The 27,675-nt window shown below is 39.6% G+C and overlaps 1 protein-coding gene across 1 annotated transcript in view; it reads left to right on the forward strand.

The window, feature by feature from the left end:
- Positions 1 to 27,016, forward strand: part of hhat (hedgehog acyltransferase) — a 238,649-nt gene extending 211,633 nt beyond the window's left edge. The window contains exon 13 of the mRNA XM_043695744.1: positions 26,176 to 27,016. Coding sequence (XP_043551679.1) covers positions 26,176 to 26,261 — 86 coding nt within the window. The 3' untranslated portion in view covers positions 26,262 to 27,016. The remainder of the gene's footprint in view (positions 1 to 26,175) is intronic.
- The last annotated feature ends 659 nt before the right edge of the window (positions 27,017 to 27,675 follow it).

The raw sequence follows: 27,675 nt of genomic DNA on the forward strand, positions 1-27,675 counted from the left end.
AAGCTTTTTGGTCATTTATCCTAGTACTTTACTGTGCTGCTCAGTGGCAATTTCCTTTCTTATAACCTTCTCTGGTATGCCTTGGGATGTGCTGCTTTTATTAAAGGCTATAGACACACAATGTATTGTTTAAAGAAGAGTCCAGCACACATTTAGGAATTTAATTCCTTTTCTTCAGTTTATTTTCTCTCAGCCTGGAGCACAATGGAGGATTATAGTGTTTTATTTATATTGTTATACCTCATATATTATACCTTTCCTACTCCTTTATCTATGTATAGATTCGGTTCCAGGTCCCTCTAACAATTAGGGAATCTGTAAGTCACACTTTTGATAGCAATTTGTTTTAAACATCATTGATCCCTAATGGGATCATTTTCCAAACTTATGACCTCTATTTTCTAAACTTATGACCTCTCTCCAGCAGTGGTTCTCAAACATTTTTAGTTGTTTTTCAAAATTGATTAGTAATTACTGACTCCCTAGTTAAATCTAATCTTGATGTGAAAAGCTGTATGTAATCAGTATATTAGTGAGGTATATGTTCTAATATTTTTCTACAAAAGTATTTACTTACAGATATCAATGATATAAGTGTTCTTGCTTCTCATTCACAGAGTCTATGTATCCATGCATACCCCATTTCTAGGTGAACGAACCACCCCAATCTGCATTGCACACATGACAGCTATTGTCATGTTCCGCCTCCCAGTTCACATTATTCCGTGGTAAAACTGTGAACTCCAGTTTGAAAACTATTGCGCTGAGTGTAAAAACCATTCGTTCATCTATTTGTCACACCTAGAAATCTGTGTGTTTTTGTTCATATGTGTTTTCCTGTATGGAACCAAATCAAAATCCTCATCTGAGTCATCTGTGTCCTCACTGTAGCAAATGAATTATCTTTCCTTGTGGTGTTGTTGCAGCCCACCTGTATCTGGTGACTCATTGTGCACTGGTCCCACAATGTCAGTTGAACAAATGTCTTTCATTGCTATCAACTGAGGGACCTTTTTCCTCAGAAAATAATTGATGCTTATTCATTTTATTTGAAGATATATTTGCCAGCTAAATTTTGGATATCTGTAAACAAAAATGTAGAAAGGAAAGTTGTGATGAAGGAAGAACAGTTGGACTGGAATGCACAAGACACGTGCATTCTGTCATTTCTGAGTGTTTCAGTGCTGCCAGGTGCAATAACCTGAGAAATTCCCACCCCTGTAATGCAGAACATGTCTCCATTGCATGTACATGACATGCAATGGACACTCAAGCTTTTCATCACCACATATATGTTGCTTTCCTGGGTCAGTTGAATAACCCCACACAACCTACATAGAAGGGGTGGCTCAGGGGGATGTGCATCATTTCTCCTGAAGGACTGCCATTGATGCAGAAGTCCACACCTAATAATCTGTGCCTGTTTGCCTCCTTTAAGCTATAGAAATGTCTTTGACAACAGGGACCTTGAGAAGTCACCAAAGTTCGTGTTAAATTAAGCACTCATCACTATTGTTGTGAAACCTGCACCATCTACCAATATCATAACAAAGCCCTATTCCTGGAGAGCCATCTCTCCAATAGATAGGCCATTGGGTCCAGCTGCCCAAAAACTAATCCTTCAACAGTTTCTTTAACCAATGCCGAAAACGGATATATATGGATATGATGAAGTCACCCTAAAGCATGGAGACATTGACACCACATTGACTGAGAGGAGAAAGTTTTTAGCTGCTCAGCACAGCACCTCATAATCCATCAAAGTGCAAGCTATTTCAAGGCTCACTGACTTGGCTGTGAAGAAGAAGGTGGTGGCAGAAGAAGGAGAAGAAAGACAACCCAGGGCTGTGAATTCCATTTCACTATCTAACAGCATGCCATCATTGTGGATTCCAAGTTGGGCTCCTCAGCTAGCCTGACAAATGTCATCCTCAATTCCAAGGGACAGCTGATGACATACAGTACATTCACCATAATAAGCAGGCACATTTGCATCCCATATGCCAATGAGACCACACACTGGAAAACCGTGCTTTTTCAACACAGGCACACATGCATGTGCGCACACGCACACACATAGACCCCACCATAAGCCATCGTCTGGGATGAATGTGTACAACGCAAGTGGGTGGCATGACATATTAGGGCTGGTACATATGGGGGAAAGGTGTTACGGTGTTCCAAGGAAGTAAGGAGATGGTGCACATGGCATGAAGGGTAAGTAATGTTGGAAGCTGGGGGGTACTGAGAACAAGTGAGAGAAGGTTTCACTTGCAACAAAAGGTGACAGAACATGAGTTTGGCAATGGCTTGGTGCAGTGAGTTGGCAGAGAGTAGATTATTGTACTGACACTGGTGGAGCAGGGAAGGCCATTCACCTTACTGCACTGCTGCACTTTTCCCCCCTCACCCTGAAGATGGTGCTGACCAGGGTGGCGATCTCTCAAGGTTGTTCAAGTCTGCTGGTGTTGAGGATCTAATATTTGAATTTAGGCTGTTGTCAAAAGCAACAAGTATATGTAGATTTTTATTAACTACAAAATGACTTTTAAATTTAAAATTACACAACAAAATGGCTGCAAGTAATGATTTGACTGTGTGAACTTGAATTGATGCTTTGCTAAGTTGGTTGTATTTAGAGATAAGAGAGAACAATGGATTTTTCATAATATGAATCATAAGACAGTGATTTAGTATTCGAACTAACCTTGAACTGCTTGCATGGGATGGTGCTCCATGTAAATTAAGAACCCTTTCCTGGGGAATATCATTGGGTTAACCCGCTGTAAATTATGTCACCTTATTATATGTGATTGGTCTTTTCTTGTAATTAAGGCTGTACTATCTCTTAAAAAACATATAAATAATGTGTAAATTTTTAATGTAATTGCGCCATTTCTCCACGGCACACAGAAGCTTTTAACCTCTATGTTGCTGGACAAATTTGTGCCAGGCTGCCTTATTTTATTAAACTGGTAACCTTGCTTTAAACAGACTGTACTCCTCGTGATTTTTTTGACTGATCTCGAACCAAGAGGCCCCTTTGGAGGGGTCTAGATCTTCACTGTGGCCTCTTCTGGTCCTCCATGTATAGTGCTCCTTATCTCTCAACCACTCCATCCACAAGGACCTCTAGGTCCCTCCCTGAGAACTATTGTACCAGCCTCTGCTTCTCTGCCATCTCTCCTGATTCCTTCACGCCTGAACAGGGCAGCTGCCAGGTTTGCAGTAGGCTGTGAAAGATGGCAAGGGCGCTAGTCTTAGAGCGCATGTCCAGTCAGTGGTCAGTTGCTCTGAGAACAGTGTATAGTAAGATGAGACAGAAATCGAATTGATATTTGCCATAATGGTAGTAATGCCAGTTAATGCGGTAAGTTTGATGAGATACGGTATGAAACCTTGCTCGGTCTCACAGTGAGAACCACTCCACCAAACTCAACGTGATGCGCACATAATCAAAAGAACGTAAAATTCAACCCAAAATGGATGTGACAAGAACCAGTTGCATTACGTTATCCGTCAGGATTCATTTTGGCTGAATGCACTAGAGAATGTAAGGAAGAGGCATTTGTGTAGAATAGAGAGAAGCAAATTTAGGCTGATGCTAAAGAATATTTTTCACAGTATAAGACTTGAAAGTACCTTAAGATTAGATGAAGGGAGGGAATACCATACATGGAAAGTACACTGCATTAATGGGAGGCAATGATCTGTTTTCCTACTTGGTTTGATCTAGTTTGATCATTGAATGCTTTCTTGCATTCCTTCCAGATGTATAAGTTATGAAGGAAGCATTTTCACTCTTGATGACCTCCTCCCATTCCGTTGGACTGTGCTTGTGAGCTTGTAGTTCTCTTCACAAAAGCTTAAAGTTTGTAATTTAATATAAAAACAGATATGCCTTCTAAGATTTCTACAAGACTTTAAATCCTGCAGCAGCAGTACTAGACTTCATGCATGACAATGTGTTTGGAGCTCAGTTGTGTTAAGGATATGTATTTGTATTTATGGCCTATGTGAAAAATGGAAGATTAGAAACTGTTTTGACACTTTCTGGATTAAAAATTGTTTTTGCCATGTGATCTTTTGGAAAATGAGGGCAGCAGTTTACTAAATGCTGTAGCCTACCTGATGTCCGCAGAAAGCCAAATGCCTTTGGAGAAAAAGAGAAATGAAGATTTTTGGAGTTATGAAATCAGGCTTATGGCTCTTAATTGTTTGAAAAAAAAACAGCTTTAGTAAAGACTCTGGACTATCTGTGATTATAGTTGCGTCGTAACACTTTCTGGATTTGATTTTCTTTTCACAGACCAAGTGGTAAATAAGGAAAGAAACCTTATTAGTACAATTCTCTCCCTTTTTCTCTCAGTAAAAGATCTTGGAACTTTGGTCAAGTTTCCAAATATCAGTATTTCTGACTATTGTACAAACCTGAAAAGCTAAACTGTGGCCACTTTCTAAAGACTCAGGTCCAGCTTGAGTTCAATCCAGATCTTCCTTCAGTCTATGGCTGTCAGCAATCTGATTCATTGACAAGAAACCTGGCGACGTAATCATCAAATTCTATCCTGTGTTTTCAGACACTTGGTCAACAGGTCTGTTTGCTTTGCTTTTAAAAAAAAAGTCTTTGCAGCATCTACTGTCCATTTATATTGTCTAAGTGTGTCTGTGTTTGGGATTAAGAGGATCTACTTCTAATTCTGGATTCTATTTTAAGAAGTTTTGTGTTACTTTTTTGAGTTTGTTAAAGAAGTCTGGTAAAAGTTTATTTTATTCTGGGAGTAATACAAAAAGGAATCAATTGACCTTTTTTGGACATTGAATCAAAACACTTATTCTAATGGTGCAACTGGTGGAATAGTAGGGTTTGATTAACTGTGCATTCTACCCATCACTTGTAATCTTGAAATTAGGATCTCTGGAACATTGTGGGTGACTTAGGCATAATTTGGATTCTATCCCAATTCAGCTCAGCTCATGCCCAAATGGAAAATCTCTGCAACTTTCTTCACATTTTCTGCAAAGATCAACAGGCAATGTATGAAAAATAAGATTGATAGCACTCTCAGTAGCCCCCTCACAGCTGGAGAAAGCTCTCTTTGATGCATAGACTAGATTCATCTTCACATTGTAAACTCATTTCCATGAGTTATGTTCTGTAAACAGTTTGCTGCAGTCAGATTAGCTTAATTGCAGACACCACATGCACAGGAACTATTAAAGACCATCCTTTGTTTTGCAGTGATTGAAATAAAACTGTCAAACTCCAAAGATAATTGAATTGGGAATTGTACTGTTACAGCTCTGTTTCTCAGAGTTTAAGCTTGTCTCTAAAAACAGCTGTATGTCATGTTCTTATAGATCTAATTCATTGTAAATATTTCAATAAAGTGTATCTAGAGAGTCATTGTGCTCCGGTTTCCTCCCACAATCTAAAGATGTGCAGGTTAGGTGAATTGGCCATGCTAAATTGCCCATAGTGTTAGGTGAAGGGGTAAATGTAGGGGAATGGGTGGGTTGCTCTTTGGAGAGTCGGTGTGGATTTGTTGGGCCGAAGGGCCTGTTTCCACACTGTAAGAAATCTAATCTAATCATCCTCACCTGTTACCTTTGGTTTTATCAATTAAAGGGTCAGTACTGTCACTATGGGAAATGGTTGTGTGACAAGTTTTATTTGTGGTAGATGTCTGTTCTGAAATGAGACTTGAGACGAACTTGCAGTGGGTTACACAGGATCCTCCTGCCTGCCTCCCCCAGGGTTTGCTGAGTTATTTGGAGACACCTATTCTGGAAGTAAAATATCTCACCTGTCCAATGTGGTCAGAATGTTAACTATCCAACACTGAGGAAGTGTCAACAAGCTGAGGACTCCCAGATCCTCAATTCTATTTTTATAAAGGCTTAGAAAAGAAATTAATTCTTTTATTTAGAGATCCTATAAATTGATTCAGCAGCAGTGAGACATACTTTTGCCCATCTGGAGGAGAGTCCACCTCAATCAATATTTTTAACTGATCCAGGTGTAAACTTGAGTCCTGACTGAGCCAGTCTACCAGGAAGTTCTACTATAAAGAGTCCTCCACTCACTAGAAAAAAGGAAATTGAGATGGGACCTGATTGAGGTTTAAAAAATCATGAAGGGTGTATAAAGTTAAAATCACACAACACCAGGTTATATTCCAACAGGTTTAATTGGAAGCTCACTAGCTTTCGCTCCTTCATCGGGTGCTTGTAGAGGGCACAATTGTCAGACACAGAATTTATAGTAAATGTTTACAGTGTGATGTAACTGAAATTATACATTGAATAATACCTTAATTGTTTGTTGAGGCTTTCATCTGTTAGAATACTATGATCGTTTCACTTCTTTTATGTGTAAATCATAAAACCTTTTTTGTAAAAGTTGCATTCTCAGGTTAACTGTAACAATTGGTGTTAGCTAGACAATATGTTGAAGGTGTTAGCCCCCTGTGTTCTCTGTCTTTGCCATAATGTTTAGACTGATTGTAAACTAAAAAGTGAGATAACAGAGTCTTACATGAATTCAAGCAGTTTTTGAGCAAAGTACAATGTAACTCTGCAAGTACAAATTCACCCCACAAACGTATATGTATATGTGTGCATGTGGGTCTGTGTGTGTGTGTCTGTCTGTGTTGGGGACAGACACACACACATATATACACACACATTTTTTTTCTCGCTCTTACATGGACCTTGGAGCGGAGTATATGGAACTTACTAGCACTTGCAAAACTTAAAGGGAGTGTTAGTTGCTACTGTCCCTTTTATTCCATGACCTATAATTTTCCTCAGAAGTCTGTTGTATGGCACTGTATCAAACATGTTGTGGTAGTCCAATACACCACATCAACAGGAGAAAGTGAGGACTGCAGATGCAGGAGATCAGAGTTAAAAAATGATGAAAGGCTTATGCCCGAAACATTATTTCTCCTGCTCCTCAGATGCTGTCTGACCTGCTGTGCTTTTCCAGCACCACACATTTTGACACCAACAGTTTTGTCCTCAACAATCTTCTTTGTAACCTCTTCAAAACAAAATCTCGAGCAAGGTTGATAGGATTTTCCCTTATGAAATCCACACTGAGTTTTTAGAATCACCCTACACTTTCCAATGTTGTACAATTTTGTTCAGTCACAATCATATTTAATGGTAGACACTGTATTGCAAACTTTGCAAATGCTGGCTGGTTGGCTCAGTTTAGTACTCTGCTTGTTGCAAACACCCAAAGGAAAATGTAGTATTGACATTCTCCACTCACATCGTGTAGATTTTGGCTTGCCCCCGGATTGGTATTCTTGGGTGTTGTCCTGATGAACATATGGTGAAAATTTTGGACATTTTTTTCATAAAGGTTCCAACTCTGTATAACCAAATGACAATTAGTAAAAAAAAAAGTAGTACTGAGGAAATTAATGAAATTGTAAATGAATAAATCTTCTGATCCTGATGATCAACAGAGTGTTGAAAGAAGTGGTTGTAAACATTGTGGGTGCATTGATGGTCATCTTCCAATATTCTATAGAATCTGGAATAGTTCCAATAGATTGAAAGGTAGTAAATATAATCCTACTATTTAAATAGGAAAGAGAGAAAAAAAACAGGGAAAGTAACCAGTAAAGAAAATACTTGAATATATTACAAATGATGAGAGAACTGAATACTTAACACAGGGATTTATGAAGGAAAAATCATGTTTAACCAAATCTGTTAATTTTTTTTGTGGCTGTGACTAGCTGTAAATAAGGGGATATTAATGATGTAGTGTAAATGGATTTTCAGAAGGCTTTCAATAAGGTCCCGCACAAGAGACTAATGAACAAAATTAGAACACACCGTATTGGGGTAATATATGACATTGGTTGAGAATTATTTACAAATGAAAGGTTCAGATCTGAAATGTGCAAGGACTCCCTTGCACTGATGCTGCTTGACCTGCTGTGCATCTTCCAGCTCCACACTTTATCGATTCTGACTTTCCAATATCTGCAGTCCTCACTTTCTCCAATTGTGTACAAATAGAAAACCAGAGAGTAGGAGTAAATGGATCATTCCTGGTTGGCTTGACTTGTAGGTTATCACAAGGATCTGGCTATTCATAATCTCTATTAATGGTTTAAATATGGAAGCCAAATGTTTCTAAGCTTGTTAATGACACAAAATTATGTAAGAATATGAGCTGTGAGGAAGCCTCAAGGGTGTTTTGATAGGCTAAATTTGCAGGAAAGAACATGACAATTGGAATATAATGTCGAAAAAATAAGTGAAATTATCCATCTTGATTGGAGAAACAGAAAGAAGAGTTTTTCAGATATAGTGAAAGATGGGGAAATGTTCGTATCCAAAATCACCTGGGTGTCTTTGTTCATGAATCATTGAAAGCAGGTGCAACAAGCCATTAGGAAGGCAAATCATATGTTGGCCTTTATTGCAAGAGGATTTGAGTACAGGAGCAATTGTTTAGAGCATTGGTGACATCCTACTGACAGTATTATGAATACTTGTCTCCTTGCCTAAGGTAGAACATTCTTGCTGTAGAAGAAGTTTACCAAAGCCTCACCAATTGATCACTGGGATGGCAGGAGTGTCTTTTGAGGAAAGATTGAAGAGACTGGGCATATCTTCTCCAGAAGTTAGAAGATTGAGAGGTATTCACATAGAAACATGCACAATCATTACAGGGTCACTGCTGGAAAGATATTCTCCGTAGAACAACAATCTCAGAAAAGGGGAGACCATTTTGAACTGAGAGGAGGAGGAATTTCTTCATTCAGGTTGGGGAATGTTGAGAATTCTGAATCCCTGAGGGTTATGGCAGCTTTGTCATGAACATACAAAATAACTGATTCATTGGTTTCTAGATATTAAAAACATCAAGGGATAAGGGGATAGTGTGGGAAAATGATGTGAAAGTAGTAGATCAGTCATGATCAAGTTGAATATCCAAGCAGGCCTGAGAGGCTGAATGGCCTACTCCTACTCCTATTTCCTATTAAGCTATAAATTCCATCCCAAATAATTGTTTATAGAAATTTCCCTACCACCAAGTTAACTTGTCCAGTCTGTAATTATTGGGTTGACCTTTACAGGGTTTTTAAAAGAAAACGGTAATGTTGGCACTTCTCCAATCCTCTAGCATGACTTTGAATCCTGTTCCCTGGATGCTGCCTGACCTGCTGCGCTTTTCCAGCAACACATTTCCAGCTTTGAATCCAGGGAAGCTTATTGCTAATGCCTCAGTTTTTACTCTCACTTTCAATATATTTGCATCAGTTGTATCATCCTTTCATCTTTTACTTATAAGTTTTGTGTCCAATATATCCTCTCTCACTAGCACCTGAAGGAGGAGCGAGGTTCCGAAAGCTTGTCTTTTCAAATAAATCTAATGGACTATAATCCGGTGTTGTGTGATTTTTGACTTTATCCATCCCAGTTCAACACCAATACCTCCACATCATCTTCAATATCTTTGTTTGCATGTTATCCAGTCCCAGTCCAATGTCAACTTTAAGTACTGACAGCTTATCCACTGCCTCCTTTCTGTTGCTGCACTTCTTCCCCTGTCAATATGACTTGGGATTCAGGTGAATTTGTGCTGCAAGTCCCAAGAAATAGTTTGTAAAAATTAGACTCATTGGTCTGAATATGGCATCAAAGATACATTTGAAGTTGTACTGGTTAGGTTATGCTTTAGGCTTTTACTTACACAAATATTATGTAGGCATAAATGTACAATCTTCCACAAAGCAGTGCAACAGACTAAGAAATAAATTTAATTGTTTTTATTTCCATTAAATGAATTCCTTGACTTATTTAACCTACTGTACTATTATTACAGCTGCAGTGGGCTTATTATTAATACAGTTGCAGTAAGCTCATTAAAATTGCTTATTTTTCTTACAATGGCGTCCACTTGTTCAGTTGTCTGAATAACCTTACATAAAATTACTAAAAATGAATCTATGAATCTATACCGAACCATATAATAGTTTCTGAAGTGTGCGTCAGTTTCTTAGTATATTACATACTTTGGGCTGTATAAGGACTTTTAAAATATGCAACTAGTGCACATGGATCTAAGAAAGTGAACGCAATTGGAAGAACCTTCCGGAAATATTGCAAAGGGCACAAGCAAAAGTATGAATGTTATGTGCACCTTTGAGTGTGAGATGGATTGCGAAACAGAGACTATTCATTAGCTATCTATATGACAGAGAATTGAAACTTCAGACTCCATGTTAAGTGAGGAATACTACCTTATATCATGGACATGGAACACATATTGACGGAAATCAGCCACACTGATAGTACTGCCATTACAAAACTGGATTAATGACCGGAAAAAATGTGAAACCTTATTTATTATAAATAATAACAGTTGGAAGGAATGATTTCAAGGCAACAGTTTGAGCTCTAAGCTTTGATGATCGTCAGAAATGATTGGTCTCCTTGCTCCCACTTACACTGACAGCTGAGTTCCTCAATTCCATTTTGAACTTATAATAACTTCAGGTATCTGGCATACTGTATATCATTGCTGTGATCCTGCTCCTACTATCAGTCCAATTACACAGGGTTCTCTCATTGGGTGTTTTAACATTCTGAAGACCTGTATGGTGAGATGAAAAATCATGATGGTACAGTTGAAAAATTTCTGCTGATGAATGTTGTTTGCCTTTTAATCACATTATCTCTGCCATATAAAATCTTGCCAATAATAATTTACAGGTGACATGATTGTTGTATTATTATGATTGAAATATTTGAAATTGAAATTGACATTTTCATTGCAATACAGTTAGTTGTTCTTGTTGTGTAATGTTTATCATTATGAAATACAAGAGAATTTGTTTCTGTTGATCAAACTGGTGAATACAAACTGTTTAGAGCATAGATTTACTGTTGTGTCACAGTAAGTTGAAAAGCAATAAATGAACCCAAGGTGTGATATCATAAATTTTCTGAAGTTATTAATTAGACTGATTCCTGGAATGAGAATTGTCCTACAAGGAGAGATCATGTAGTCTAGGACCAAATAATGAAAGATTATCTCATTAAAGCACATAAAAATCTTAAGTGGCTTGCCAGCTAGATGCTCAGACTTTAATTCCTCTGGCTGGGAAATTAGGCATTGCAGTTTCAGAATAAGAAGTCAGCCAGTTAGGACTGGGATGTGAGAGAATTTCTTCACTCAGAGGGGTGAAGACAGCTGACGATGCTCAGTCTTGAATATACTAATTAAGGAGCATAAGGATGGTGAAGTTGATGTAGGCGATCAGCCTTGATCTTATTGAACAGTGGAGCAGGCAGGAAGTACCTATTTTCTTGTAAGGGGCATCCATGGTAATAAACTTGTATCTATGGTAGATCTTCATTAAGTAACAGATAGGCATTTCATAGGATCTAGGCCCCAATTTTAGTTAACATTAGACTATTAATCTAGAAGCATAGCTAATGTTATGAGGACCTGGGTTCAATTCATGCCATGTCAGATTTAAGAATTTGAATCCTGTAAAGAATCTTGAATTCAATAAGGACTCCAATTAAGGGTCATGATGATGACTAAATCTGTTGTCAATTGTTGGAAAACCCATCTGGTTCACTAATGTCCTTTAGGAAAGTAAACTGTCATCCTTACCTGGTCTGGCCTACGTATGACTCCACAGCAATGTGGTTGACCATTAATTGCCCTCTGAGCAATGCTGGCCTAACCAGAGGCAGGCGCATCCTGTCAGTGAATAAAACACCATTTTTACCATGACGGAGAGTGTTTCTGTGGCAGTGCTGGAAGAAATCTGGGACTCCAATTCACTACTGTTTGTTTGGATCAGCAGCAAACTGTTTTGGGGAACTGGGTTGCCATGATATGGTCCGAGTTCTCAGGGGATGTGGAATGGGGTGTTGTGTAACCATTTGGAGCAAGGGGTTACTTAGGTATTTTGAGACTGTGATGAAGATTGTTTGAATAAGATGCATAAACCCCTTGGAACCATCCTACATGTCAAGATGCATCTAGAAGTGTCAGCAAGCATCAACAAGTGTCAAACTGTTAAGAATTGTCAGCAAGTGTCAAAATGTATTTTTATGAACGATAGTGCCTTTCTCAATAGAGAATCTACAAACTGAACTTTAAGTAATATAGTTATATCTTTCTCCTACATAATGGAGGATACTCACTGAGTTGGCAAGAAGTGGGAAAGAGAGCCATGAGAGGTGGTAGAGGGGCATATGGTATAATGGGAGATATGAGGGCCTGCATTGCACTGTGTTGTTTTATGAGGGTTTCTGGATATGGGTAGAAGATAGGTTGCGTGGGTTAGCATGAGTAGGACATAGGGAGTATATCAGGATGAAGGGGAGTGAATAGGAGGTGTGGAGGAGGTAAAGCAACCTTTGGGATTGTAAAAAGGCATGTTGTGCATAAAAAGTACATAAACACAATAATATTGCCAAAGTTTGAAGGAACTGCCTTAAAAGAAATATGTGAATTAAACTAACACCATGATAGGCATTTCAATGCCTGTCCGTATAGCTATTATAGGATTTGAGCTAATTTACTGATCTCCCAACATTTTCACAACAGGGCATCTATTAAGTGAGCATTTTGATGGAAAGCTCCATTATTGAATGGAAATGTTTGTTACATAGGAGATTGCGTTTTTAAAAGTAAAGCACTTAAATTAAATGTTTGTTTTCATAAGGGATTAGTTGAAGAATTTTAAGCTATTGCTTTTTCTTATCAGTTATAAATTTGTTTCCCTAACTGATGACATCATCAGCATGCTGCATGTTGTTTGCCCATGGTGAGTTGGCATCGAGAGGGAAGAGCAAAGGGTGGTGGGTGGAGGGTATGAATTGGCATAGATTGGAATGAGTTTGGATAGAGGTTATAAATGGTCTGTGGGGATTGTGAAAATATTGTGTTTGCGGGGCTATTGAGGATGGATAATGGGTATACATACAGGAGTTATAAACAGCTGAGGGAATAGATAAATGAATATAGGTTGGCACAAGAGCAATAAAAGGATACAGAGGGTGAGTAAATCAGCATAGAGTGGCTTTGATGGGGCATTGGCAGAATGTAGGATGAGACGGAGTCATGAGGAGGGATGCCTGATGTTTTAGTTGTTGTTTCTAAGCTTTGACCAAAGTGCTTGGAGCCCCAAGTAGGCTTTCCACCCAGTCTGCATCAGGAACTGGCAGCCTTCTAGATTCTTCGCAGTTTGCAGTGCAACCTACAGCTTCTTTCCAAAGATGGTAAGTGTGAGCACTCATCTATAAAGGTCAGGTTCGCAGAGGGTGGATTTTTCCCAACTTTATGCATCCAACCCGGGAATGAAAATCAAGTTTAGTGTTTAGCTATAGCTTATAAATGCAAGACATATGGAGGGTGAGATAGATGGCCCAATCTTGGTCCTATTTCCTTTGTTCAAACAAAATAAACAAGTCTCTTTAGTCGGTCATATTTCAAAAGATCAGAAATCTCACATTTTAGAAACCATTAATGAATTTCTGAGAAAATAGATTAAGTTGGAGTAGAATTTAATGACTTTTAATAATGGCTTTAATTGCCGTTTGACTCTGTCATCTAAAGTTATAATATAAACTGAATAAGCTCATCAGTAAAGGAAAAATGATTGTGAATCTTTGTTGCTTCTAGTTGATTAACTGATTAATTTATTTTCTGACTGCAGCCCATTCAGCAGCGTGAATTGCTCACAATAGCAGTTCTATAATAGTTGTCTTTTAGATCCAAGTAATATGTAAATAAAAAGTCTGAAACAGGCATATGCGGAAGTGAGTAAAATACATTTCTCTGAATGTTTTCATAACTATGTAAATGATTCAAATTGAATGTCATGTCAACAGCTTACATTTAGTGCCCAGAATAAAAACCTTGACATACTTCGTTGATAGTCTGAGGCTCTGAACCTGGTAAGATGAGGTTATTGCCTTCTTCCATAGGAATGCTTTACTTAATAGACTGCCGGTAGGTTGTTGTGGATTTAAATTACCACTTAAAAGCACAAGTGGTGTGACTGCATGGATAAGAAGGTGAAGGTAGTGTCAAGTATGAAATGGGTATTGTGTTCATTCATATATAGACCTGTAGCAAATAATTTTACACTTTTGAAGCAGTGTTATTATAGTGCAGAAGAAAGCCAATCTGATAGGATGCATATCTGTGATCATGGTAAGCTGCACGACCTGGTAATGCCTAGGGGCATTGGGATGCTCTTTGGAGGGTCGGTGCAGACTCGATGGGCTGAATGGCCTCCATCTGCACTATAGGGATTTTGTGACTGTGGCATACCTAATAATTTTTCAATCAAGACCGACATAAATAAAAGCTGGGAGGACAGCACCTCTATTCCAGCAGCATCACTTTGAGGAATGACATAACACTAGAGGGTTTAACAGAAATTTTAAAAAAGTATAGATCCAAATAATTTTATTAAGAAACATGACCAATGACTTAACTGATATTTACCATTACATTTCTCCCTGATCATCTCAAACAATCTCTCATCTACATAGAACTGTGCATATCTCCATTTATAAAAGTGTTTTCATAAGCATGTTTTCAAAAAAAAAATCTTTCTTGGACTGTGGGCATCACTGTCATGGCCAGCTTTCTTGTTCATCCCTAATTGCCCTTGAGAAGGTATTGGTGAGCCACCTTCTTGCAGTCCATGTGATATAGATATAGGCTGTACAGGAAATAGAGTTTCAAATCAGGATGATGTGTGGCTCAGAGAGAATCTTGCAGTTGGAGTTGCTTCCATGTGCCTGCTGCCCTTGTGTTTCTAGGTGGCAGAGGTCACAGGGTTAGAAGTTGCTTTAAAAGGAACTTTGGCAAGTTGTTACAGAGAATCTTGAAGATGGTACACACTATTGTCATTGTGAACTGGACGTAGAGAAGGTGATTGTTTAAGGTGGTGGATAAAGTGCTGATTGATCAGGCTACATTTTCCTGTATTGTGTTGATTGTGTGTGGCTGGAGTCACACTCATCTGAGCAACTGAAGAGAATTCCATAACATTCTTGCTTTGTGCCTGTGGATCATGGACAAGTACCTGGGGAGTCAGAAGATAGATACATATAACAGAATTCCCAATCTCTAACCTGCTGTTATAGTATTTATGTCCAGATCAGTTCCTGGCCAATGGTGAACCTCCAAGACATTGATGGTAGGGAAATCAGTGATGGTAATGTCATTGAATGTCCAGGGGAGTATGAGATAGTTAAATTGCAACATTAGGAGCAACTCGCTGCATCATTCATGCATTTGCCAAAAGGCAAGGTGAGTTTCTAACTAGGCAGCAGCAAGCTGCCAATTAGCTTGTTAATTGCCTAATTAATGCTGCAACTCACTTCATTAATATCTTACCAAATGTGCCAAACAAGCTAGCTGTTGAGAATTCTCAAAATGGAAATCAGAGTGGAAGGAGTTGAATAAATACTTTGCGTCAGTTTTCACACTAGAAGACACTAATAGCATTCCAAAAATTCTAATTAGTCAGGTGCAAATGAAGAGGAAATAAGTGCATTAATTATCACGAGAGCAAAGGATTAAGTAAACTGAAAGAGAGTGACATGGCTGTGATTGCTGATGCTGGTGGCAGAGAAGTGATAAGGTGACCTGAGTGTGTAAGTAGGCAGTGCAGAGGCGATACAGAGTTAATGGTGAGGGAGATAGGAGGGTTGAGAATAAATTTAGAGAGATGATGTTGAAGGCAATTGGTAAACCGCAGAACATGAGTCGTGGTGGACGGTGGGAGTGGTAGCAGAGATTGTGTGAGTATGGGATGGCAGAGGGAACATTACGGCACTTATCCTGGTGGAGCAGAAGAAGGTAATTGAGCTTCTTTATGGCACTCTAGCCATTCCTTCACACCATGAGAACACACTGACCCAATAAGCTACCTCAGACTGGACTGTCCGGGTCTGGTGGTGTGGCCTTTTCTGCCAGTTTTGCATAAAGAAGAGCCCCTCATTTACATCACCCCAACAGCAGGACCTCCAGGTCCCTCTTGGGAAATCATGGGACAACTTGACAACTTGACACTTGCCAAGGTTCTGACACTGTCTTTGCACTGTCTCAGTCACTGAGCAGGGCAGCTTCGGAATGCCAGTGCTCATCTGGGTGTACAGCAGTATTTCAAAGATGGTGCAGGCAGCAAAGATGCTGGTTTTCCAATGGATATCTGCAGCATGGTGAGTTCTTCTAGGAATGATACATGATAAGGTCAGGATGGAATCAGACATAAGCAATGTCATAGGAGTGGGGTAGGCAGCAAATGAAATGAATTTGGTGTGATATGGCAATAAATCTTGTCAAGCCTCATGACAAGAAACCATCCAAAAAACTCAATGCTGCTTGCACTTGGGCAACAGAATATAAAATTCAGCCTTATATAGTGGTGGCCTAGACCCATCACAATTGTGTGGATAAAAGATGTCCACTTCAACAGCAGTACCATAATGGTCTTTGGATATTGGTAACCTATTTACTAACATGCCACTCTAAGAACCAATTAAAATCTGCACCAGATCACTAGATTATTACAATCTAAATGCCAGAACTGGGTCAGTCATCTTTCAGTTGAAAAGTGTGGCACTGGAAAAGCACAGCAAGTCAGACAACATCCGAGTAACAGGAGAGTTGATGTTTTGGGCATAAGCACTTCATCACGAATGTGGGTGGGGGGGAGCGGGTGGAGTGGGGCAGGCTGAGACATAAATGGGGTTGAGGGGCTAGGGGGAATGTAGCTGGGAAGGAATTTAGTAGACAATTGTGGGTCAATATGCACTTCAGTACTAATAAAGCCCACGAAAATTTGGTGTCACGACATTGAACATATAGCCAGAATTGCATCTGAGTTGTGTAGTTACTATATCATCTCAGGGCACTTTTAATTTTCTAAGGAGCCAACTGTAAATAGGCATTAGACTCTTTAAATATGTAAATATTTCAAAATGAGTAAAATTCGGAAACTAACTCCACTTATGCCTAGTTTTGCCAGGTATTAAGCAATCTAGCCAGCAATCTTTAAAGACGAAAAAAAGAGTTTCGGCAAATGTTTTAATCTCTGGGGCAGGAAGAATCAGGAGTAAATACAGATATCCAGAGAGAAAACAATTCTGTTTTTCAGTAAGGTAGGCTTGACAGTTATTTCTATTGTCGCTATTCTTTTGTCCAAACTGCTGAAGCATTTACTATATCCTTATTTCATTTTGTTAGTTATTTCACCACTAAACCTTTTACTTTCAAGTCAGATTATTGTAATAATATTTGGGCAGTAATCAAAGGATAATGGTAGCACTTGGCATTAAAGTTGCATTGCTTTGCCTAAAATAAGTATATTATTAATGCTGGCATTAAATTAAACTTGGTGAACAAATGCTGGAATTATACAAACAAATCCATATACAACTGAAAATGACTCATTAAATGTTTGCTAGTGACTCTGGGTCTACTTAGGCTGATATAAAATAAGATACAAAATGCCAGCACAGGGAAGCTAGAGCACCAGTTGTGACCAGCCAGATCTGGTGGGATGGGAATAGACTGGCAGCTATCTTGAGCTGAATGTTAGGCACAGCCTGGGAAAGAATGTAGTAAGTGAATGATTGTGAACAGGGCCATCAAAAAGCTGGCAGTTCCCAAAGTCATATTGATGAAACTAAGAGGAACACTCCTTTTCCTTCTCACTTCACCAAAGTGCAATGGTTAGTTCCTGGGTATTGGTGGACAGCAGTTGCACTAATCTCTGTGAAGTGTTTTGCAGTGGCCTACTGTGAAGCCTTTGCTGTATTCGAGTCACCTTTCTGATATGGAAGAGTAAACTTATGAACAATTACAACAGGGAATTACAAATTTTAACTATTTGTTAAAGAATTTAATGGCATTCAACAGGTATTACCAATTGTTCAATATCACAAATTGATAACAAATTTGCATTGAGTGGCTTTTGAAGAGCAATAACATGGTAGTTTTAAAACCAATACCTATACCTGTTTTGCAAAAGGTATAATTCTGTACAGCCTGGTGATCTGTTATTCTTTACTTAAATTATGGGTGTCAGTGAAGCTTACCATATTCCTCTATTCATTGTTGTGAGATCTTCCATTGTCCGGTAGTTTGTTGTAAACCCTTTTCTACTCGCATTAGAGATCTCCGTGACTACCTTGTCAGGTCCATGCGCCCCCAACAACCCATCCTCCCGTCCTGGCACCTTCCCCTACCACCACAGGAATTGCAAAACCTGCACCCACACCACCTCCCTCACCTCCATTCAAGGCCCCAAAGGAGCCTTCCACATCCATCAAAGTTTTACCTGCACATCCACCAATATCATTTATTGTATCCGTTGCTCCCGATGCGGTCTCCTCTACATTGGGGAGACTGGACGCCTCCTAGCAGAGCGCTTTAGGGACCATCTCTGGGACACCCGCACCAATCAACCACACCGCCTTGTGGCCCAACATTTCAACTCCCCCTCCCACTCAGCCAAGGACATGCATGTCCTAGGCCTCTTCCACCGCCGCTCCCTCACCACCCGATGCCTGGAGGAAGAACGCCTCATCTTCCGCCTCGGAACACTTCAACCCCAGGGCATCAATGTGGACTTCACCAGTTTCCTCATTTCCCCTTCCCCCACCTCACCCCAGTTCCAAACTTCCAGCTCAGCACTGTTCCCATGACTGTCCTACCTGCCTATCTCCTTTTCCACCTATCCACTCTTTATCTCTCTACCCTTCAGGCACTCTGCCTGTATTCCTGATGAAGGGCTTTTGCCCAAAACATTGATTTTCCTGCTCCTTGGATGCTGCCTGACCTGCTGTACTTTTCCAGCACCACTCTAACCTAGATTGTGAATTTGACTTAGCTTCATCATGTTAATTATTGGTTCCTTTATTTTCAGCCTGTTTGGTGGACAAATGTCTTTCTAGTTACTGCTACTGATGGTCTTTGTAGGCTGGTTTGAAAAAGCATTATTCATATGTTTCTAAATTCCCTTGTTACAACAACAGTTTAAATTCTTATAATTCCTTTAATGTAATACAACCTCACAATAGCATTATCAAACGAACTACCATATTGAGCCTCCTAAAGAGATATCAGAGCAGACAACTCATAATGTGGTTGAAGATGTAAGTGTTAAGAAGCCTCTTAAAGTTAGATAGTGGGATATGTCTCTTTACTGCAGCATTCTGCTATGTCTCTCTCCATTTGTGTAGTATACTGCTTACTTTTCCTCCTGCAAAAAAACACAACCTCAAATTCCTCATCATTCTGGTACCAAAGAAAACACATGCAACATGCTTCAATGACTACTGCCCTGTGGCGCTGACCTCCATAATCATGAAGTGCTTCGAGAGGCTAGTCATGTCCCACATTAACTCCAGCCTCCCATGATCCCTTGTTATTTGCCTAGCGGCAGAACAAGTCCATGGCTGATGCCATTGCCCTAGCCCTACACTCATCCCTGGAACATCTAGATAATAAGAATACCTACGTCAGGCTTCTACTTATTGACTACAATACAGCCTCCAACACTATAATCCCTACCAAACTAATCTCCAAACTCCAAGACCTATGTCTCAGCTTTGCCCTCTGCAGTTGGATCCTCAGCTTCCTAATCAACAGACAGCAACCAGTGAAGAGAGACAACTGCACCTCCTCCACGATAATCCTCAACACCAGTAAGGAAGCGTACTCAGCCCCATACTGTACTCCCTGACGACTGTGTGGCCAAATGTCGTCCAAACACCATCTACGAGTTTGCTGTCAAACAACGATAAGACTGAATACAGGAAGGAGATAGAGTGATTGGTGTCATGGTGCAACAATAACAATCTCTCGCTCAATGTCAGCAAAATTAAAGAGCTGATCATTGACTTCAGGAAGAAAGGAGGAGGACACTCCCCTATCTGCATCAATGAAGCTAAGATGGAGAGGGTTGAGAGCATTTAGTTCCTGGGAGTAACTATGCCTAACAGTTTGTCCAGGACCACTCATGTAGGTGTGATGGTCAAGACGGCACAATAATGTCTCCTCCTCTTCAGGAGACTAAGGGAACTTGGCATGTTCATTAAGACCCTCACCAACCTTTGCAGATGAACCATAGAAAGCAATTTAGCTGGATGCATCATGGCTTGGCACTGCAACTGTTCTGCCCAGGACAGTAAAAAACTATGGAAAGTTGTGAATACAGCCCAGATTATCACGCAAACCCACCTCCCATCCATTGACTCCATCCACACTTCTCATTGCTGCGGAAAAGCAGCCAACATCGTCAAAGATCCCTCCAACCCCAGTTATAATCTCTTTCAACCTTTCCCATCAGGCAGAAGATACAAAAGCTTAAAGACATGAACCAATAGATTGAAGAACAGCTTCTTCCCTCCGTTATTAGACAGCTGAATGGACCTCTCTAATTTTGAGAGGTTTCTACATGTCCTTCTATATTATGATCTTCCTGTACGACATGCAAAATAAAACTTCACTGTACCTAGGTACATATGACAACAATAAATCAAATCAAAACAAATTTGCCCACATGATCCTGCATCTGGCAATTTTTTCCCATTCATGTAATCTGTCTGGTGTTTTTCAGACTCTTTGTATCCTCCTCACAGCTTGCACTCTTGCCAATCATTGTATTGATAGAAAATTTGGCTGCAGTACTGTCGGTCCTTTCATCTAAATCATTAATATAGATTGTAAACAGTGAGGAACAGCACCAATCTCTATGGCACTCCATTCAATTTGAAAATGATAGATGATAGGTTAAGTGACTTAAAATTTCCTGTTTTCTGTCACCATGCTTTCTTGCATAAAGGAGTTGAATCTTGCAATTTTTCAATCAACTATGACATTTCCAGAATCTAAGGAATTTTGAAATCTAACATCCAACTAATCCAGTATCTCTACAACTTTTTCTTTCCTGTGTTTGTGATGCAAATAATCAGGTCTTTAGTCTAATTTGCTCTATTTTTCTCTAGTGATAGGAATTGTTTTACTTTCCTCTTTCCCTTTTGGTTTTGATTTTCTTCCAATTTTGGAATGTTTCTGGTGTTTTCTCCTGTGAAGATAGATTCAAAGTCTCTGCTATTTCCTTGCTTCCCATTATTAAATCCACAGTCTCACCCTCCAAAGAACAAGTGCTCATTTTTGTTAGTTGTTTCCTATTTATGTACTTATAGATGAATTCACTGTTTGTATGTTTCATGATGGATTTCTGTCATCCCATCTAACCTTCTTTTGTCATTCTTTCCTGGCCATCCATAACTTCCTTAGTTAGCCACAGATGGTGCAATCTCCTTGTAGACTTCTTTCTCAATGAAACATATTGTTGATGACAATTAAGAATTATCTCCTTAACTGTTTGCCATTCCTTCCCTAACATCTTACTTTGTAACCCATTTTTCCATTCCACTTTAGCCAACTCTGTCTTCTTAACCTTATGTTTGAGACTCTAGTTTCAAACCCACATTTCTCACCATCAAACTGAAATTCTATCATGTGATCACTTTTGCCAGGTGAATCCTTTACTATGAGGTCATTAATTAAACCTGGCTAATTAATGTAAAAGTATGGTATCATTTTATTTTCTGAATTTTAGATTAGGGGTTAATATGGAAAAATGGAAGTTTTAAAATAAAGAAGTTTGTAAGGAATTTCTGAAATTACTGAAGTTCATTATGTGTGATATTTACATTGCTGCTTTGTTTAAGCAATGTGAGACTTGGCTGGTAACATGTAGTTTATTGGTTTGTGCAATTTTGACCAGACATAAATACAAAGGTCATCAGCCTGCTGACAATTCTCTGATTGGTTCCTGGGCAGATGAACAGTTTTTTAGGTATGAGCAATTCAGTGAGAAGCCCTTGAACTGTTGGAAGGGCAGGTGATTTAACTGTTTCTCTCTCTGTAGTGTAATACCTGAAGCCTGAAAAAAGCCAGATTTTCTCCCACCAGTTGCTGTAAGCTGTTGGTTTAGTCAGAAACAATCACCCAGTGCCTCCTGCGAAAAAGTGAAAGAAGCCAGCAAAAGGAGATTGAAGATAAGAAAGTCTTGGCAACCAAAATTATTGTCCCAATGAATTCTGTGGACTGGTGCTATTGAATTCTGCTTTCCAATTTTTTTCTCTCCACCCATAAATACTACTTTAATTGTTTGTGTTTTTATTTTTGGGATTTTGTTTTAAAAGAGACTGAGATTTGTTTAACAAGTAGAGCCGTACATTGATCATTCATAGCTGTTTATTTATGATTAGAATTTACTTAATAATAATTTCTGTTTGTTACAAATAAATACAGGAACCAGATCAATGTTTTCTGTGAACTCGATTCAAGCGAACAGGTAAACTAGGGACTTCGCATACTTTGATTAAATCCTTAATTTTTTTAGCAACCCAGGAGTAGCAGGACTTGAGAATTAGTGCACTTTGCTGAGCAGATCTTAACATTCTTTATTCTAGTCAAAAATATCTTGTTGCTTGGTATATTGTTCTCAGAAGTTGTTCCAAATATAATTTATGATTTCATCCTCTGATCTGTGTTTTCCAATTTGATTCATCCAATTTATTTCAGATTAAAATTCCTCATAATTATTTCAATTCCTTTTTTACAAGCCCACGTTATTACTTTGTTTACACTCTATCCTGCAATATCGTTATTACACTGAGGACCTATAATGTACCCAGACAAGTGCTTTAATTCCTTTTCTTATCATTCATTTTTATTTCTTATCTAAGCTGATTCTATATCTTGATCCTCTGAATGAAGATCATTTCTCATTGCTCTACTGAATATCCTTTATTAACTGAGCTTTCCCTCCCTTTTTCCCAGACATTTCAAAATGCCCAATACTGTTAAGGATTTAGGTCTCAACCATGGTCATTTGCAGTCATGTCTCTGTGATGGCTATCATAATCATCATCATTTACTTCTATTTGTGCAATCAACGTTTCCAAATTGTAACAATGACCATGTGCTTACAGATACAGAGCCTTAATTCTGTCTTCTTACAATATTTCCCTATCCAGACCTCATTTTCTGAGGCATTGTTATGTTCGAATACTCTGTTCCTTCTTCTACCCTGCACTATTGTCTTGTCCTTTAACTTTCCAAATGTTCCCTTGTCTTAATTTTTCCCCTTCCCCTCTCCACACAAAAAAAGGGTTGCTTTAAAAAACAGTTCACTAGGACACTGATCTCAGCATGGTTCAACTGCAGACAACCCCTATAGTATTGGTCCCTCTTTCTCAATACTCATGTCAGTTCCCCATGAATCAGACCTATTTCTCCCATACCAATGTTTTAAGACACTCATTCAACTTTCTGATATTGTCTACCCTATACCAGTTTGACTCAGGTAGTAATTCAAATATCATTACCTCTGTGGTTCTGATTTTATTTAAATTTAGCCCATAGTTGCTGATACTCCCTTAGTAGATCCTCTTTTTAGTCTTACCTGTGTCATTGGTACCCACATGGCCTTAACAACTGGATATTTTGCCTCTCACTTCCACGTTCTCTCCAGCTCTGAGGTGATCTTTTACCTGGCAGCAGGCAGGCAACATAGCCTTTCACACTCAGCTCATGTTGCAGAGAACTGTATATGTTTCCCAACCATGCTGTCCCCTATTATAACTATATACCTACCACTTGACTCCACTGTGGTGTGTGGACAATTTACTCATCTTCTTTGCAATCCCTGCTGTCATCCAAACAAGCTAAAATATCATCAAAGGTGTTGGACCATTGCAAGGGCTGACACTCCTTCATTGTGACATTCTGGATCCCCATAACTGCCTCTCTTACAGTTTCACCCATGTCCCTGAACACAAACCAAATCTGAAGAGCTAGCCAAAGGGGTATGATTATCTTCTGAAACAAGTTGCCCAGATAAGTTTACAATTATAGATTGGACTCCAGCTCATCAACTCTAGCCACAGGTTCCTGAAGCTGCAGACCCTGAGTTGTAAATGATTCAGTTCTGGAGTCTATTCACAAACTGAGTTGCAGCCAAGTCAGAATTCAATGCACGACAATGTAAAGCAACTGTTTGTAAGTACAGGAAATTTTCGTACATCGAGTCTTTAAAATTACACCCTTATATGAGATTGCATTTGTAAGCATGAATGTTCATAAGTGGTAAATGAGGGGCCCCCTTTACTAAGATATGGTTGCCATGGATCACAAATTTCCACCAGTATCTGTATGCTGCAGCTGCACCACAATATCTGACCTACTCTTAGTTTGTTTTATTCAACTAGCTAGATCTCATATTTACAAATATTACTCAACTGATATCCAAAATTATGTGTTTAGCTAGTTTCATTATAAATCTAGTAGTGCTAAAGGGAATCAAAGCCATAATGCCCTTCAGCCAGTGAACTCTGAGCCTGCCTGTGGTGTGACAGTTTGGTTTCCTTCTCTTTTTTTCAAACACTAGCACACCCAGTTTGCTTCTGCTTTCTATGAAATCGTCATTTATTCCCCAACTGTTTCTCTCTTTTATCTTCACTACTGCTGCAAGTCCTTACCCTTCACTGTGCTCGCTCGCTCTCTCTACCCTCCTCCCCCCGCCGCACCCCGCCCCCCCAAAAAAAACCCTCCAATCCCACCCCCTTAATTCTCCACTGCTGCTGTTGTCTCCAATCAAGTCCTTATTTTTTCTTCTCTGGTCTAGGTGCAGTTCCAACAGTGGCCAACACTCCTGATGGTGCTGCTTGGATTAAGGAATTACAAGCAAACTGATTGCACAGTAGCTCCTAGAAATTGGATATTTCCTTTATAAGGGAAGATGATCTGACTGCAGCTCACCAGCGACTTAATTGCCACATCTGGTCAGGGCTTGTGGAAGTGGCCACAGCATTATTGTCCCAAAGTTTTCTGACTTGTTCAGGGCCTCCATGACCTCAATTGAATTTGGTTCTCTTATCACTGTGAAGGCAACAATATGCAAATGTCGTGTTCGTGTCACAGAGTCATAGAGATGTACAGCGTGAAACAGACCCTTTGGTCCAACCCAACGATGCCAACTGGATATCCCAACCCAATCTAGTCTCACCTGCCAGCACCTGGCCCATATCCCTCCAAACCCTTCCTACATATACCCATCCAAATGCCTTTTAAATGTTGCAATTGTATCAGCCTCCACCACTTCCTCTGGCGCCCATTCTATACACGCACCACCCTCTGTGTGAAAAAGTTGCCCCTTAGATATCTTTTATATCTTTCCCCTCTCACCCTAAACCTCTGCCATCTAGTTCTGGACTCCCCAACTCCAGGGAAAAGACCTTGTCTATTTATTCTATCCATGCACATCATGATTTTATAAACCTCTATAAGGTCACCTCTCAGCCTCCAACGCTCCAGGGAAAACAGCCCTAGCCAATTCAACCTCTCTGTATCTTCCAACCCTGGCAACATACTTGTAAATCTTTTCTTAACCATTTCAAGTTTCACAACATCCTTCCAATAGGAAAGAGATCAGAATTTCACGCAATATTCCAAAAGTGGCCTAACCAATGTCCTGTACAGCCGCAACATGACCTCCCAACTCCTGTACTCAATACTCTGACCAATAAATAAAAGCGTACCAAACGCCTTCCTCACTGTCCTATCTACCTGCGACTCCACTTTCAAGGAGGAATGAACCTGCACTCCAAGATCTCTTGGTACAGCAACACTCCCTAGGACCTTACCATGAAGTGTAAAAGTCCTGCTAAGATTTGCTTTCCCAAAATGCAACACCTCACATTTACCTAGGGCTTAGCTCTTCAAAATAAAAACAGCTTCCCTAATGTTTCTCTGCTTTTGTTCAAGACAATGCCATGGCATCCTTTACATCTAGTTAAGTGCAGGATTATCTCATCTGAAATTCAGCACATCTGACAATGTAGCACTCCATTAACATTATACTTTGCGCTTATAGAATGGATCTTGGAGCCAAGACCTGCTGACTCAGAAGCAAAAGTGATTTTAGAGGCACAATGCAATTGGTGACTGAATTCAATATAAAATCTAATTAAGCATGCCAAATAAAATTTATATTACCACAACTGTGAACAGTATCTAAGGATAGGAGATCCATGTATTCCTTGTAATCAGCACTGCTTATTATTTTTGTTTTGCAGGTTGGCCATGGATACCTGTAACAGTCCTGGCATATTTCTACTGCTATGCCCAAGTGGGAATTGAATATGACCGAGTCAAAAATTAAATCTTCTGTTAACCGAGCTATACTTTACTAGTATAAATATTGATCGTGTTTTAAAAAGAGACATGCTGTCAAAGCTTTTCATCAACACTCAAGACAAAATCACAAGAATAACACCTCTCAAAGGCAACAGTTTATTACCTCAATCAATCAATCCACTTGCCAGCAATTCTGCATCGCATGAGATATAAATTGTTGATCCATTTCATGGCATTAATCAAGTTCTGTACTGTCAAGCAACTAATAATACTAAACTTGAAAAAAATCTCATTACTGTTTTATATTTAAAATGCAAAACTTAATTTGGATACCTTTTGGCTGCATTTTCATCTTCAAATTTGCTATTTGGGTAAACTTAACATGTGCCTCTGCTATGCATAGTGTTTGGGGAGAGAACTGCACCAGAAGTGGAGCTGCATCGATTTCCTTGGGGGAAGGAGAGTTTGCAGTGCATACCATCCGTGACATTCTTTCATGATAATAAAGGAGAATGCTGTCAAGTTTGTGGCACTGCTTGCTTCCAGACAATCAGGTAATCTGTGCAGCACTTTTGTGCAAATAAATGATTCCTTGGTGTGTGTAAGTTATGTTAATATAAATACAGAGGAACCTCGATTATCTGAATATCGGATTGTCCAAAGATCTCTATGTCCCGATAAAAACATTACATCAAAGAGGTGTTACCAACACTGATCGCGACTTTTGTTTACAATGATTAAAAGTGAATTTGGCTTACAAATAACAGACGCCAAGAACAGTCCTGGACATTGATGGGAGCCCAGGTACCGTCACCAGATGACTGACCTCCTGTCCCCCTCTCTCTCCCCATAATTTCCCTGGAGTTCTACAGGGGGGTGTATCCTATACACACTTTCGCCAGATAATCTCTCCAACATTGTCTTGTACAGGGCAGAGTGTGAACTTGTCAAAAAGTTGTGTGTGTGGCTGTGTGCATGTGTGTGCGGCTGTGTGCATGTGTGTGCTATTTTGAGACTCACGCACCCCCCCCCCCCCCAAAGGCAGCAGCAGTCTTGCTGTTGTTGTCCAATCCGGCTGCTGTCTCTACTCCGTTACTTCATTTTGTTCTGGAGTCCCATTTGGGGAGAAGATATAAGAGGCATCTGACTGCTTCATCCGCTGACTGGAACCGTGGAAAGTTGAAAACATGCAGCGGGGTGGGGGTTTGCGCTGTGTGCTGCTGCCTAGTCTCCTGAACGGGGAGCAGACTCAGCAAGCGCTCAGTCTGGCAATCCCATTGAAGTGAAGCAGCGGCAGGGAGAGGCTTCAGCAATGCTGCTGGTCCCTTACACACAAGTGTATCTGCTCAGAAACAAACCCTGAGACAGAGAGAGGGAGCAAGGCAGGAACAGCAAGGAAAAAGGAAACTTAAGAAAACTCCGAGTCCCAGAGGAGAAAC

The sequence above is a fragment of the Chiloscyllium plagiosum genome, chromosome 9 (genome assembly GCF_004010195.1).
Source record: "Chiloscyllium plagiosum isolate BGI_BamShark_2017 chromosome 9, ASM401019v2, whole genome shotgun sequence".
Classification (NCBI taxonomy): Eukaryota; Metazoa; Chordata; class Chondrichthyes; order Orectolobiformes; family Hemiscylliidae; genus Chiloscyllium; species Chiloscyllium plagiosum.